Source organism: Cladophialophora psammophila (genome assembly GCF_000585535.1).
Source record: "Cladophialophora psammophila CBS 110553 chromosome Unknown aczJe-supercont1.10, whole genome shotgun sequence".
Lineage (NCBI taxonomy): Eukaryota > Fungi > Ascomycota > Eurotiomycetes > Chaetothyriales > Herpotrichiellaceae > Cladophialophora > Cladophialophora psammophila.
Window position 1 is genome coordinate 1026992 of NW_006912931.1, and position 15359 is coordinate 1042350.

Here is a 15359-nt window from a genome sequence, read left to right on the forward strand (position 1 = left end):
CGCATTTGTATCGGAAGATCGCGTGTGCGCAACTATGCCAGCGTTCATAACCCACCTTGTCGCCATCAGTTGCCTCCTACAATTCCCGGGTCGTGTACTTCACGGCTGGAGTGTTGACCTTGCTGAATGGACAGAAACTGAAATCCTCCAAAAGAAGTCTTGAAACGATAAAGCGACATGCTACGGAATGTACAAACAATACCCCAGGTATTTGCCAGCATCCATTTTTTGATGTGTGTATTAGAACTTTCACCCATGGGCAGCTGAGTGTATGCGGACCCAAAAGGTGTGCAGAGCCAATGAATCTTCCTCCTTGAGTTGCTGTCCAGGTGTATGTATATCTCAATCTACGACTTTCAAGTGCAGAGGATTATTGGAAAAACGCTCAGTTTTAGATTCATGTCACAGGCTTCGAAGACATATTCTTGTACAACTTCGTGTCGCATAGCGAGGGATATTCGGGGATTTCAAATATTCAATCGACAATCTCATCTTCTCTCCTCACCCCCTATCGATCCGCAGCCTCGTCCTCCTCGCTCTTCATCTTCCAACTTCTGCACACCTCTCCTCTAAATCTCGTCATCACGGCTTTCACATTTTTAATTTAACTTTGTGCATTTTAATCATCATTTCCGTCACTTCTTCTTTTCAGTGCCCGTTCGCAACACCATTCTTGTCGCCTTGCTCGCGATAAAACGGCCTGGGCACATTGTCGTAGTAAGGCACGACGATCCAGTCCTTGTCGTCTGTCTTGCCGACCATGCCCTTTGTGACCTCTGTTATGGGGTCGCGCGAGACGATGCAGTTGAGCAGGCCGGGCCGCCTTTCGCCGGAGGTCAGCTTCGCGAGGTGCTGGCGGACCTCGTCGAGCGAGGCCTGGGCGATGGCGCCGCGGCAGTTGAAGCCCTGGGCGACGACGTCGTAGCGGCACGACGGCGAGAGGGAGGAGACGGCGCGCGTGGGGTCGGCGTCAGAGTACAGCAGGTCCTGGCCCGCTACGGACATGCCCCAGAAAAAGTTATTGAAGACGACGGTCACGATGTTGAGGTTGTGCCGCGCGTATGTGTCGAGTTCCTGGATGTGGAAGCCCGCGGACCCGTCGCCGTGGATATTGACGATCAGCCGGTCTGGGCAGGCGAGTGCAGCGCCCATCGAGTATCCCCATCCGTTGCCCAGGAAGCCCAGGTATCCCGTCGACACGATACCCGTGGCCGGGCGTGCGCGCTCAAGGTGGTCCATTGCCCACACACCGGCCTCGCCGCCGTCCATGATGACGATCGAGTCCGCCGGCACAGACTCCATGATCGCCTGCATCGCAAAGTACGGGTGCAGGCGGCCGTCGGGCCGCACGACCGCGTCGCCAGTGTACTGCGACGTCATGCCCTTGACGGCATGGATGTCCTGGATCCAGGCGTCGTGGCCGCTGACTGGGTTGTTTTGGGCGTGCAACTTGTTCAGCAGCGCGCTGATGAACTTGTTGGCGTCCGACACGATCCCCAGGTCCACGGCGTGCGACTTGCCGATCTCCCCGCCGTCCAGGTCGACCTGGACGAGCTTGCAGCCCGAGTTCGGGATGATGGCGCCCGAGCGGCCTGCGAGCAAGAACCCCGTGCGTGCGCCTAGCAGTAGCACAAAGTCCGCGGCTTGCTGCTTCGCGAAGCGTACGCGGGCCAGCGTGCCGGAGTTGCCACCCCGGAGCGGGTGGTCGAAGGGGATGGCCGGGGTGTACTTTTGCGAGTAGAAGACCGGGGTGTTTGTCGCTTCAGCGAGCTTGAGCAGAGGGCTTGCCTTGGGGGAATCGCGGTTCGTGGTCCGGGCGGCGCCTGTGCCCACGATGATGGCTGGGCGACTTGCTGCCTTCCAGAGCGAGATCAGCTCGTCGAGAGCCGCTGGGTCGGGTGCCGGGGATACCGCGGTCGGGCGCATGACGGAGCCGTAGGCCAGGGCGCTCATTCTCGGTGGGTGGAACAGCACGTCGATGGGGAAGTCGACCACCACGGGGCCGGGGATGCCCGACATGGCCGTCTTGTACGCGTAGCTCACGATGCGCGGGATCTCCTCCACGGTCGTCACTCGGTGCGCGAACTTGGTCAGCGGCTTGGCCAGGATCACCTGGTCGTGGAACCCCTGCAGGCAGTTCGTCTCTGCGTCGCGCAGCGGCGGCGACGACGTGACCATGAAGATGGGCGATCGGTCCGCAAAGGCCGTGGCCAGGCCTGGGAGAGAGTTGCAGAACCTGCACAACGAGCCCGCGAGAGTTCGTCAGCGTATTTGCTTTTCTTTCAGACATCGTTATCCCACGTCACATATGCACGTATATACATACATGTGAAATGGGGACATTCTCACTCCTAGTACATGTTTTGGGGGACAGAGTCGAAAACATACCCGCTGTTGGCAGTGACGAAGCAGCATCCCACCTTGCCCGAGAGTTTGGCATATCCCTCTGCCGCCTGGACGGCCGTGGCTTCGTGTCGACTGTCGATGAGCCTGATGCCAGCCAGTTGGCAACCGATCAAGAAGGCATCGAGGTGGCCACCGTGGAGGCCAAACGAGACCTCGACGCCCAGCTGGGCCAGACTCTGAGCGACGAGGTCGCCGCCGAGGAAGTCTCGCTTTTCGGGGATTTTCCACTTCAGTTCCTGGTCTGAGGAGGCCATGATGGCTGGAAAGGTGGTTTGTATGAGTTATAGTACGTGGTAGGCTCGGCGGGCGAGTGGTCTTTCCCAATGATGGTTTTTCAAGGTGAGATGGGGAACATATATAAATCTAATACCGCATTTTATTTACTTTCCCTTGGAACAGGGTGGACTGTTTAGACCTACTTCTCCCCCTTGCTCTTATGTGACAGGTATCCGTAGAAAAGAATCTCGACCACCTGGTGGTCTTACTCTTACTCAGGCATCCTGAGTCTCATCCGATACGAATGGGCGTCCAGCGACTCGAGTCAAGCCCGTTGACCAGAAGCAAGTCGGTTCGGTCTCCCACCAGCTCCGCGAAATCCATCTGCGGGGGTCTGGGATGCGACGAGATGGCCTGACTCGTTCAAAACTGACTGTTGATTTGGCCACAGCTCTGCTCATGGTGTGCTTCCTTCCGAGGTTGGGTCTCGGGACGTTGCACGCAGGAAAGGCCCGAGAAGATCTCAATGCGGGGGAAATGCTCCATACGCGTTCTCGATCTGGGGGAGGTCCAGCTGTACAGTCACCAAAGTCCCACTAAGCTCCTTGAGGATCCTAAAGGGAGGACACGGTAGTAGAAGCAAATTCTTGATAAGCCCATTGGATTTGGCAGAGTCTGGCGGAGTGGAGACCTTTCAGATTGATTTCGAGTGATCACGATGAATTTCTCGTCCGTTGGTAAAGACACTTGGTATCGGAGTGGGCTGGCGGGCAGACCTGGGCGACCGAAGCAGCAATCATGGCACCGCCCATCATTCTCTTCACCTACGACATTTCCGTCTTCGGAAGGAAGATGGACTGGTACTTTGCATTGAGCGGACTGAAGTACTTTCACTGCATTGTGCTGAACCGGCTCCCGCGTCCCGTCCTCGAAAAGCTCGGGATACGGTACAGACGCATCCCCATTCTCGCCATCGGACGAGACATATACTGCGACACGCGGATCATCATTGACAAGCTTGAGGAATTGTTTCCCGAGTCGATGATAGGAGGCAAAGGTGGTCCCTTTGAGCGGGGACTGGGCCACCTGTTCGAGAACTGGCTCATCGATGGAGGACCGTTCTGGAGGACGGCCGGCTTGATCCCACCGACCGCCGAAGTCATGCATGACAAGGAGTGGCTTCAAGACCGGGCCAACATGTCCGGGAGGAACTTCGACATTGAGACGCTGAAGCAAGGTCGGGCAGAGTGTCTGTCCCACGCGCGCATGTACTTCAACATGATGGAGAACGAATTGCTCGCTGACGGGCGGGAATACCTCCTAGACACCCCGGAACCCACGCTGGCAGATGTCCACGGTATCTGGACTTTCGACTGGACGCTTCAGGAGAAAATGCACATGCTCGAGTATCTAGAGAAAGACGTCATCAGTGCCTCGGAGTTTCCAAAGACGTTCGCATACGTCGATCGCTTCCGCAAAGCCATGGCCAAGAAGCAAGAGCAGAACGGCGTGCCGGAGGAGCTGTCGAGCGAGGAAACCATTGAGAGGATTCTCGCTTCGGATTGCTTCGAGCCAGAAGGCTCCGTCGACCCGCTTGACCCGCTGAGGCTGAAGAAAGGCCAGATGGTGGAGATCTGGCCGGTCGAGTCTGGGTTCACGCATCACGACAAGGGCGAATTGGTCTCGATAGGCATCAAGGAGGTGGTGATTTCGAGTAAGCCGAATCTAGGCGAGGGACGACTTAGGTTACATTTCCCCCGAGTCAACTTTAGGATCCAACCGTTGGTGGAGTCAAAGTGATGGATATTTTGAGGTTTAGAGTATAAGGTGGATTGTATGTGTGCGCATTGACCGAACTTGAGCGACGATAGGCATCCCACAGACTTTGTCATCGACCTGCCATAACATCAGGTTTTTTTTTGGTTTTTTTTTTTTTTTCTTCAAACATATCCAGATACACGAGACGGTGTCGAGCGCCTGGGATTGGTATCCACGTTCATTGAACAATACAATCTTTTGGCATGATTTTTTACATAAACCCGCCTCTGCCATCTAGAAGTACATTCGAAGCATCGGGCACGGATATGAAAATCGCTCCCAAAATCTTTCACCATGCTGTATACCCTCCATCAATGGCAAGCTGGAAGGGGACATTAGGAGGCGTTCTCGACTCTGAAATAGGAACACCATAACTCACATTTGAACCAGTCATAAAAGAACTAGCATCGCTCAGGCAAAATAAGGCAGCGCCTCTATATTCCGCAGGCGTAGAGATGCGTCCCGGCTTTGGAGTCTAGGGTTAGTGACTGTTTAGGAACAGTAACAAAAGAGTGGCAAACCTACCATGTTCTCTTTCTCCCAAAGCTCTCTCAACTGAGGGTCGTCTTTAAAATTCTTCCGAACCATGGGTGTCATGATATTCCCTGTGACCCCCAGAAGGGGGTGGGAAGTAGCCTCGGAAGGCATGGAAAGTACCAGAACCAGTGGAACATCACGTACCAGGACATAGAGCATTGACTCGGATGGGCTTCCCATTCACAATCTTTCCCCATTCCATCGCCAGAGATCGGCTAAGCTGTATTACGGCTCCCTTCGAGGAATTATAAACCGACGAAGTGAACCCTTTGTTGGCGACCATCCCGCTCATGGAGGCAACGAGTAGAATAGAGCCACTGCAGTCGTATTTGATCATTTGCCGAGCGCAACTGACAGCCGAGCAGAAGACCCCTTTGTAGTTGATGTCTATCATCTTCTTGATCTTTTCGGCGTGTAGTTCAAGGCGGGAGTCACATTTTGCACTCCAGCGGCCGCGACCAAGCCATCCAGTTGACTATGGTGCGCGGCAATCTCCTCAATAACCCGGTCTAAATTGCCCACCTCGCGGACATCCACCTTGTCGTATTTCAAGCCGCCTCCATACCTGAGGCCCAGGCGTTCCTGGACCGAGACAAATTCCTTGTCAGGTTCTGGTAGCTGGTCGAGACAGTAGACTAGTAGGTCACCCGACCGGTGTCAACAAAATGGCACGTCCAAAATCAAGTGGAATTACTCTTGTAGACAGACCTTGTCCTCCAGCCTCAATCAGAGCTTCCGCCAAAGCCAAACCTAATCCCCGCGCCCCGCTCGTTACCACGAACACTTTGCCTTCTAGGTCAAACTCTCGAAAGCGAAAAGGCGTGCGCTCGGAGATCCGGTAGTTTCTCTTTGATTGAAGGTGCTTTGGCGCCAGTCTCTTTGGCTGCCTCCTTGGTTGACGAAGGACTAGTGCCAGTGATAGCATAAGCGAGGCGACCGCATGAGAACGGCCGGTTCTGCTAACAGGCGAACGGAGTTAGAGCCCGTCGCGATTTGCTGTAGTATCTTGATATTGAGCCTGCACCGGATGTAAAATTGCGAAATGCCACTGAGTGGACTCGAGACGAGATTAAAGGCATGTTGCAAAAGTAATGGCACCCAAGGCTTTCCGGGAGAAGCTGAAACTTCGATAAGTTGAAATCCCAAACGGTGGTGTGGTAAAAGAAACAAGAAATTTTGGCGACATTGACGAGGATCGCCGTAATGGCATATCCATTTCCGTATAGGGGACGCGAAACCCAACAGATTGATATTCTTACAGGCTTCATGGCAGAAGTGACGTTAGCGGGCAAGGGCGGGGTGACCCAACATACATACGCAACATTCGCAACATACCCACAGCTACGTGGCGAAGATAGAAAGCTCTTCCATTGCTCGACCACATTGATGAGAGGAGTTGCTGGTTGACACACACAAACACCATGCCATTGAGAAAACGACGTTTTATCTTCTGACTTTTTTTTTTTATAACGCTGATATCATTCCCCAGTTTTAATACTGGATCGCCGGCCTCCGTCGCGCGGCAGCAGACCTGCCGGGTTTCCCTCCCCAAAGCGTCTATCGGATGTTTTCATCCCTCGCCTGCGACGTCTGAATGACTGAAACAGATCTCTGGGTCGAAGATGGGTTCGTGGCCTCTTGATTCGCACGGACGTTGATGTGTTGATAAGCTGCCCGGATAGCTTTTCGGCTTGTGCCACTCATTGAGCAACAACCGTTGCTGTGTCGTTGGAGAAATGCCACTGAAGCTCTGCCGTACTCACGGAGACGCATGTGCTTGGGTCAAGACCTTGGTCACCCGAATACAGTAACCCGCTCCGAGGGCCGTCAGGATATGCCACCATCCGTGCAGTTCCAGGGCAAAGGCAAGGGGAATGCCCAGCGATTTTCTGGTCTCCCGAAGAGCGCCGCAATAAGCTCCATCGATGACCCACACCACGAATCCCATGAGGAAGCACAAGCCTCCCACCCGGAATTGCTTGGTCCAATACCGCTTCTTCTCGCCTTGGAGTCGCGTTCGGATTAGATATAACACCCTCGGCCAAATCGCCGTGACCAGGGCGATGAACGTGATGTTGTGCAACCACAGCTGATGGAGCGCGTAATGGTAGGCACTGATGACGCCGAGAACAGCGGTCAGGATCGAACCGAATGCCAACTTTGCTGGCTTGGACCAGCCAAGGGTGTAGAGCTCGTAGACGAGAGCGGCACAGACCCAGAACATGGAGAGGTCGTCGCAAACCTGGGTCTCATATTTCAGAGTGAGATGGAAAACCAGAGAGAAAACTCCGACAAAGAAGAGGGCAAGATTGGAAGGTTGAGTGAGGAGGGACTCTCCGGGTAGCAGAGTCCGAAATGCCCAGTACACTGAAATACGAGTATTAGCTGGGGCGGCGGAAAAGGGGGCCTCATATCATCGAGACGACGCACCGTATGCAAGATTCGTGAAGCTGTTGACGAACTCGCCGATGTAGAGAGTGATGGCGTAGTCTTCTTCACAGAAGCTGCGAGCGAAGGTCGGTCAGTCATGAAGCAAGCCACCATCGCCGCTTCTTGAGCGGAGAGAGCTTTACTCACTTAGCGACAGACGTTGGAGGACCCCAATATCCCAAGTGCGCCTTGTGGTCGCCCGCGAAATTGCGTTCTAAACCCATTGCGCGTGTCAAAGCAGTCGTAGGGGGTTCTTGGGTGTTCTAAGGGGGGGGGGGGGGGTTTACCCTCGATTCTGAGCAGAACAAAAGAGACCAAAGGGTCGAATCTTAAAGGAAGTAATGAATCAGGCAGAAGGATTTCTTATCCACCAACGCCACGTATACACACAAAGATAGACTGTTTAATTAAGCCGTTTAAGGAGAAATATTCATTTCTATAGAGTGAATTTCAAAGAAGATTCGAGGATTCGTTTCCCACCAGTTGCCGGCGCCATGACTGAGATTAGCCGACCGCTTCGTATCGAGTAATACTATACTCAGTATGTCCACTCGTACTTCGTATCTCGTTAAAACAGCCCCGTCTGACAGGCAGCCATCAATCAACGCTGCGTACCCAGTATAGTTCCTCCTGTTACTGGTATGCGACCTTGCCAAGAACCGTACCGCCATCTTCATGTCAATAATATGTGATATACGCCCAGCCCAATAGGCAAGTCTGTGGACGGGAAGCCATGATACAGCAACTACTTGACGAACAATGCAACCCCCAGCTCCATGGCAGCGCTACTTGAGCATGACCCGCAAGCCCTTCGAGTCGACAGCCGGAAATGGAGAAAAGTAGTCGTGCTCAATCTCAATATCCTTCCGCGTCGTCTCAAAAAGTTCAGCATCGAACTGATGAAAAAAACTTGCAATGGTCAGATAAAGATTCATGATTGCCAGCTCTTTGCCGATACAGCTCCTTCCTCCACGTCCGAAAGGGACAAAGTATTTCTCTAGCCTTTTCAGCTCCTCCCCCTCCACCAGCCACCGTTCTGGCTTGAACGACAGTGGTTCGGGATACACTTGCTCAAAGGTATGATTGCTTCGGATGGCCATGCTGATGACTGTGCCTGGCGGCAACACGTACGATCCGTAGGTATACGCTTGTCGAGGATTCACTCTCGCAAGTCGGCCTGAGACACTGCATGCAATTCGCAGCCCCTCATTGATGACGGCAGTGAGGTAAGGCAGGCGTTGCAGCGTGCTGTAGTTAGTCAAAGGATCTTCCGTACCCTTGGACGACTCAACTGCACGGGCCAATTCTTCCTTCAGTCGTCGAAGCTTTTCCGGGTTGGCGAGAACGTGGAATGTAATAGTCTCCAAAGTATTTCCTGTGGTCTCGCTTCCAGCACCAACCAGTGTCCGCGCTTCTTGGGTTATCCTATCGACGGTCTTGTCGCTCTCTGGAATAGCGTCTGAGTTGATGATTCCATCAAGCACGGATTTGTCGCTTCGCTTCTCGGCATGAACGGCATCCGCCGCCTGTCGCGCCAAATCCTAAACGTGGTCAGTCCCCGGCGACAAAAGAACCTCGGACGGAATTACCGTCTGGAAGTCAAATGCCATTACTCCCCCTTCAGTGGAGGTAGCTGCAACAAGCCATCTGGGCATCCGCATGAATATAGGGATGATGATTGGAATGTGACGATGCCACGCGGCAATGTGGGAGATGACACGAGCCTGCCGGTTGTAGTCATCTGCGAAGTCAATTGAATCAAGCAGATTGAAGGCTTTCGGCATGCAGCTGCGAATTGTTAGGGTGGTTGTTCTTGAGCAGCCTCTAGTCTCTTTGGGGGGGGGGGGGGGGGAACTCACTAATTGGTGACAGAGTCGGCGGCGAGGCAGCGAAAGGCATTGGAAAGATTGACGGGCTTGCCTTCGTCACGCATATTCCTCAGGCGTTGGCAGAGCTTGCATACTTTTTCTCGCGAAGATGATTCCAGGTTTGAGATGGCTGAGGCTGCAAAGAATCGACTCATTGCTTTTCGCCTGGCGCGATGGAGGTCGACATTGGCGGTACCAAAGCCAGCATCTTTCGACCCAACGAAAGCATAGTACCATGCGTCTTTATCGAGACGGCTAGTCACATTGTAGAACTCATCGAAAAAATCCGGGTCATGGATATGGACCTCGTTGGGTCCTATCCGAACAATGGGTCCTGCAAACTAGTTGGTAACCGCCACAGAGCTACTGTGAAATGGCTTACCATATTGTTTATGGAGTTCTTCAATCTTGAAGACGAATTTTCCTCCCTGAATGCAATCATAATAGAAGTCATAAAGGCGCGAGATCGCTGCAAGTTTGGGTCCAGGGATCTTCGAGAGGGGGTGAAAGAACAAGCGATAGATCACGACAACCGAAAGGCCGCCCAGGCATGCCAATGCCCATAGGATGGCGAGATTCATGTACGAAATGAGTGCCATCTTTAGACTGTGGTCACAACACGCACTATCCCTAACAAGAGCGCAGCTCTGAAAGCATGTCGAGTATAAAGGACAACAGATGATTCTTGCCGAACAGTTGGAATTGTTTTGCCCCAAAATCGAGTGGACGGAGTGGTTCACAGTTTGGGCGATAGCGAGCGCTTCTGGATACGCCCTGGATCCGCATCTTCGAGACAGAAGGACACAAAAGCGAACTGCCTATCTTGGGGTTAAGGCCGGGAGGAAGGGTTGCTCTGCAGATTCTCGCATAAGGACAGGGGGTTGTGGTCAGAGGATAGTGGAGGGCCGCAGTAGGAAGCTGCGAGCAGTTGGTTAGCTTTGTCTGAGAGGAAACAACAACAATTGGGCCGGCGATCTCTTTGCCGGCACTCAGACACCGCCCAGGAGGGCGATGGGCAAAAGGCCACGGCGAGATGGAGGAGACTGTCAGCTCAATAACAGTGACAATCAACGGGTTGCTCCCTCGGAAATGGCCATACCGAGTGGTAAGTACTCGAAGGCACGAGGTACCCAGTACCTGGCATGGGTCCTCTCGGAGGCACAAGTCCCGATCTCAATTCGTTGGTGAGGTGGTTGGTTGATGGATCACGGTGGTGGTGGGTGATGGATGGATGGTGGATGTTGCAACAGTTTGAACTGGCTGTGGGCGGCATAGTGGTGCTTGTGATGCGCACCCGCAGGCAACGTACATCCGCGCCTGCAACCCTCGCTCCAACACCACCACTAACACCATCCCCATCACCACCACCACTGGCCCCGCTACTCACAAATCTTGGAAATCAAAAGTCCCTGTACGAAGTAAGAATACTTCGCCATGGACCGAGGTACCACAGAAAGGCGAGGGGGCCCCTAGACGTCCCTCGAGGTACCTCTTGTCCACTGTCACCCTTGCCGAGCTGCCATCCCTCAACTACCACCTATGCAAACGAGATGCATCTTTCCGACTTGGGATGTTGGATGGTTGTCCACTCATGGCTGGGAGGCTATCTCTTCCGAAAAAAAAAAAAAACTAGTCACCAACATGTGGGACGAAGAAGCCATGTGCTTTGTGCACACCACTAGCGACTGCAAGCAGCTTTGGCGTTCCTCAACTTCCCTCGTCCGTTGCTTCCTGCATACGAAGCGAATCGAATCGGCCATCTAGTGCCACTTACGCAAACTCTCTGAAACTCAATCGACAAAAAGGCTAATGTTGCCATGCAAGTTCCCCACTAGGTGGAGGGTCGACATCCCGGGGTGATCTATCTATTCTTCACAACCAAACCTATGTACCTCGTACAGTGACGCCCATGATGGCGAACGCTAGAGCAGCGACCATGCCTGGTCGTTGCTTACGAGCCATTGCGTCAAGCTGCCTGTTCACCACCATCAGTGGTGTGAACGGCTTTTCTATTCGCCCGTTGTTACTGCTTATCCATCCCCCATCCTTTGGTGGAGACGGCATGCCTGAGACCAAGAACACGCTCAAGACCTGGTACCTAGAGGCCCGCATCTGCGTGCAGGCTGAGATATCTGACCCAGGTCTAATATATTCTTTCTGTCTTGCTTTTCCACTCATGAGATCTGCCCATGGTTGCATACGGGTCATCAGCACCATGAATCGAACTTCTTCGGAGCCTCGAATCACGGCCCTTTGAGAATCAGTTCTCTATGGCTGACGACGGCGATGCCGATTCTGCTTATGCCGAGAGCATAGGCGCCTATTCCGAATGTACTTCTGTATCTTCGAGCGCTTTCGACTTTCAGTACGAAAACGGCCGCCGGTACCACTCCTACAAGGCTGGAAAATATTTCGCTCCCAATGATGAGCAGGAGCAGGAAAGACTCGATCTGCTCCATCATGTCCAATCTATGGTTCTCGGGGGAGAGCTGTACAAAGCACCAATTGAAGCTCCCCAACGCATCCTTGACATAGGCACCGGGACTGGAATTTGGTCGGATTAGCCTGTATGCCCAGACGGTGATTTTCCAAAGCTGATTTCTCACCCAGGGCAATTCAAATTGCCGACACTTTCCCCATGGCAGAGGTTGTCGCTACGGATTTATCTCCGATTCAACCGACTTGGGTCCCTCCAAATCTGGAATTCCTCATAGATGACTGCGAATCAGAGTGGGCTTTTGAGCGCAGTTTTGATTTTATTCGTCTTGGGCATATGGTATGTTGATATTCAATCCACTCAGATGGTCCGAGGCCTAGTCGAATCAAGGAGCAAGCCATTAATAACACTATGATCGGGACCTAACTTGCTTGGAATCACAGGGTGGTAGTATAGCGGACTGGGAAAAGCTATTTCAACAGTGCATGGAAAATCTCAAACCAGGAGGATGGCTAGAAGTCATCGACTTTGAAGGTGACTTCGTAAATTCTGCACCAACGAGACAACTATTGACCTGCGCGAAGCATGGGGCAGCACAGACGATGATAGTCTCCCAGATCATTCATATTGGCATACGGTAAGATTTGAAAGCAATGGAACCTGTACACAGCAGCTGAATCTAACGTTCTGTCCCAGTGGCAAACCGAACTCAGCCACGCGGCAGAGAAGTTCGGCCGTATAATGAATATAAGCCCTCAAATCAAAGGCCTAGTGGACCGAGCAGGATTCCAAGATATTGTCCACGAGGTCCACAAGGTATGATCGCATCTCTGTTCGCGGAGATTTCTGACGCAGTTGTCCAGGTTCCGCTGTCTCCATGGCCCAAGGAGCCTCGTCGGAGGAGTCTGGGCATGAATATGAACGCGATAATGACCGAAGCAATGCAAGCTTACAGTCTAGCGCTTTTCACCCGAGTACTAGGTTGGCAACCGGCAGAGGTTGAGGTTCTCTTGGCTGGGGCCAGAAAAGATCTGAACAACCCTGATTACCATTTATATACTCGATTACATATTGTTTACGGGAGAAAGCCGCCAACGCCAGGGCCGGCGAACTAAAAGGAACATCAAAAAGTTTGGGATGGAATTGGAGACAGGGTCTAATGACAGAAATCCATTGACGGCACCGGATGAGGTCCTCATTGTAGCTCTGGTCAGTTTGGCATAGGGAGGGACTGTCGGCAATGGGATGGGGATCTATGTAGGACGGTACCCGGGAATTCTTTTGCTCTCTAGGGATCATCCGTCTTGTACCGCGAAGCCAAGATGGCTTTACTGTCTTTTCCGAAATGCGAATAAGAGGTTGTGGTACCGCGGCTTTTGTGGGTGGGAAGGAGCCTGACTGAATCAACTCGTCAATGAAATGTATTATATAGAGATCTACGGCCAAAGGCATGTTTCGCCCAACTTTTTTTTCCCTTCTCGTTCTCCATTCTTGTTTGGTGCGGTCTTCCTAATTTCGATTGATCATCAAGCAGCGCATCCCCCGTGATTTCATCACCGCAAAGTAGCCCTCCGCCCTGCCCTGTGTCCTCTTTTCCTCCGTCTACGGGACTCGTAGCAGAGCTACATCCGATGACAATGTACATCCCGCCCAGCCCAGCCCAGCCGCGGAGTAGACAACCTAAACTCCGGCCCGCAGCCAAGGCCTCGGGCGTCCCGGTACGGCGGACTGTGTCTGCCCAGAACAACCCTGCTTATTCATGCCCGAGGTCTAATTCATCCAGAATAACACCATCGCGCCTGAAGAGGCCTTGTGCCGGGCCGGCTTTAAGGCAGCGGACCCTTTTCCCTGCTCCTTGTGTGGAGGACAAGGCTGGAACTATGTAACTAACCCAGGTGGGTATGATATAGGACCTTTGGTTACTAATTGACTTCCGTCTCGACGCTGACTGGGTAGGGGTCGGGGATAAGTATATAAGACACGTGTATGGACCTAGGAATGCAGATATGCGCCTCCCATGTTCTCTCTTCACTTCTTGACTTGTATTTTGCACTCTCTATTCTGTGCTCTGTGCTCTGTGCTCTGTTAGCTGACTTGCGGATAACTCAAGAGAGTCAAGAGAGAGAGAGAGAGGGTGAGAGAGAGGGATCTATTAAGATTAGGTCTATACATAGCTTGCTCCCCGAATCAAATCCAGGTCTGATCCAAGGGTTGGTTCACAGGAAGAGGGTGCCTGCTTGCTTGCTACTGTAGGGAGGTCTCTGCTACGCTATTATGGCGCAACAACACCGGCAGCAGCACCAACAAAAACCAGCCGTGCCGCCGCGGACACGGTCCATCCTCGTCCTGGGCGCCGGCGAACTCGGCCGGGCCATCCTCTCCAACATCCTCTCGCACCCAAGCTTTTCCCCCGCCAACACAAGCCTAACCCTCCTGATCCGACCAAGCAGCCTGGCCCACCCGTCGCCCGCGCAGCAGTCCCAACACGCGCTCCTGCGCTCCCGCGGTGTGGCCATCATCCCAGGCGATATCGAGGCGTCGTCGCAGGCTGTGCTGGCGCAGCTCTTCGCGCCCTTCACTGCGGTGCTCCACGCCGGCGGCATGGCGCTGCCGCCGGGGACGATGACCAAAGTCACCCGCGCTGTCCTCGAGGCGCGAGTGCCCTACTACGTTCCCTGGCAACATGGCGTGGACTACGATATTATCGGCCGCGAGGGCGGACAGGGGATGTTCAGCGAGCAGATTGGCGTGCGGGAGCTGCTGAGGGGCCAGACGACGACGGACTGGGTGGTGCTCAGCTGCGGGATCTTCATGAGCTTTTTGTTCGAAGACTTTTGGGGGGTTGTGAGGAGGCTACCACCGATATCTGCAGCGGCTGAAGACAGCAGCGGCACCGCCGGAATCAGCGCCAGCATCAGATCCAGCAAAAGCGCGAGCGAAAAAGATGCAGGAGGAGCGAGGGAGAAGATCCAAATCACGGCCCTCAATTCCTGGGACGACCTCATCACCGCCACCACGGCAGAGGACATCGGCAAGTGCACGGCCGAGCTGCTCTTCACGCCCGATTCACCCGTCAACACGCCGGTGTACATCGCCGGCGATACGCTGAGCTACGGCGCGTTCGCAGACACGATCGAGCGCGTCGTAGCGCCCCTAGGCGTGGAGGTCGTCAGACTGGTGTGGCCGCTGAGTCACCTGAAGGAAGAGAGCAGGATCGACCCCGCAGACAAGATCAAGAGGTACAGGGTTGTCTTCGCGGAGGGGAAGGGGTTGAGTTGGCCCAAAGAGCAGACGTGGAGTGCGACGCAGGGGATCACGATGGTCGGCGTGGAGGAGTACGCTAGGAGGCTGTTTGTGTGAACGGCGGTTCATTATAGGTGATGAGAGAGGACTGGCACTCGACATGGTTGAAGACAGCAGCGATGAGTTGAGATCGCACCAAGGCGATAACGAGGAGTGCGGTTCTGTTCACAGAAACTCGATATAAAGGGTGTCGGACAAACGCTGACATCCAGGTCGTTGCTTCAATACGCTACCTTTGTGAAGACAGGGGGCGGCATATACAACGCTCATCGATGCTACCGTTTACAAGTAGAAGAGAGAAACGCGTCTGATGGAAAAGCTCACGAATTGGGTCTGTGACACTG

At 53.5% G+C, this 15359-nt stretch overlaps 7 protein-coding genes across 7 annotated transcripts; 3 read left to right on the forward strand and 4 right to left on the reverse strand.

Moving 5' to 3' along the window:
- Nucleotides 1–648: 648 nt before the first annotated feature.
- On the reverse strand, nt 649–2660 carry A1O5_07094 (uncharacterized protein; the record flags this gene model as incomplete). The annotated part of the gene is made up of 2 exons (XM_007747683.1): nt 649–2236; nt 2389–2660. The coding sequence occupies 2 exons, from the start codon at nt 2658–2660 to the stop codon at nt 649–651; spliced, it is 1860 nt and encodes a 619-aa protein (XP_007745873.1).
- Nucleotides 2661–3420: 760 nt separating this feature from the next.
- A1O5_07095 (uncharacterized protein) lies at nt 3421–4422 on the forward strand (the record flags this gene model as incomplete). The annotated part of the gene is made up of 1 exon (XM_007747684.1): nt 3421–4422. The coding sequence occupies one exon, from the start codon at nt 3421–3423 to the stop codon at nt 4420–4422; it is 1002 nt and encodes a 333-aa protein (XP_007745874.1).
- A 307-nt stretch (nt 4423–4729) lies between these two features.
- A1O5_07096 (alcohol dehydrogenase) lies at nt 4730–5088 on the reverse strand (the record flags this gene model as incomplete). Its single annotated transcript, XM_007747685.1, has 3 exons — nt 4730–4762; nt 4820–4906; nt 4966–5088. The coding sequence occupies 3 exons, from the start codon at nt 5086–5088 to the stop codon at nt 4730–4732; spliced, it is 243 nt and encodes an 80-aa protein (XP_007745875.1).
- A 279-nt stretch (nt 5089–5367) lies between these two features.
- A1O5_07097 (uncharacterized protein) lies at nt 5368–7631 on the reverse strand (the record flags this gene model as incomplete). The annotated part of the gene is made up of 5 exons (XM_007747686.1): nt 5368–5612; nt 5686–5936; nt 6741–7344; nt 7408–7481; nt 7555–7631. 5 exons carry the CDS (start codon nt 7629–7631, stop codon nt 5368–5370), a joined length of 1251 nt encoding a protein of 416 aa, XP_007745876.1.
- A 561-nt stretch (nt 7632–8192) lies between these two features.
- A1O5_07098 (uncharacterized protein) lies at nt 8193–9874 on the reverse strand (the record flags this gene model as incomplete). The annotated part of the gene is made up of 4 exons (XM_007747687.1): nt 8193–8948; nt 8997–9195; nt 9267–9609; nt 9658–9874. The coding sequence occupies 4 exons, from the start codon at nt 9872–9874 to the stop codon at nt 8193–8195; spliced, it is 1515 nt and encodes a 504-aa protein (XP_007745877.1).
- Nucleotides 9875–11545: 1671 nt separating this feature from the next.
- A1O5_07099 (uncharacterized protein) lies at nt 11546–12827 on the forward strand (the record flags this gene model as incomplete). Its single annotated transcript, XM_007747688.1, has 5 exons — nt 11546–11829; nt 11886–12051; nt 12156–12254; nt 12364–12528; nt 12576–12827. The coding sequence occupies 5 exons, from the start codon at nt 11546–11548 to the stop codon at nt 12825–12827; spliced, it is 966 nt and encodes a 321-aa protein (XP_007745878.1).
- Nucleotides 12828–13986: 1159 nt separating this feature from the next.
- A1O5_07100 (uncharacterized protein) lies at nt 13987–15072 on the forward strand (the record flags this gene model as incomplete). The annotated part of the gene is made up of 1 exon (XM_007747689.1): nt 13987–15072. The coding sequence occupies one exon, from the start codon at nt 13987–13989 to the stop codon at nt 15070–15072; it is 1086 nt and encodes a 361-aa protein (XP_007745879.1).
- Between the last annotated feature and the right edge of the window lie 287 nt (nt 15073–15359).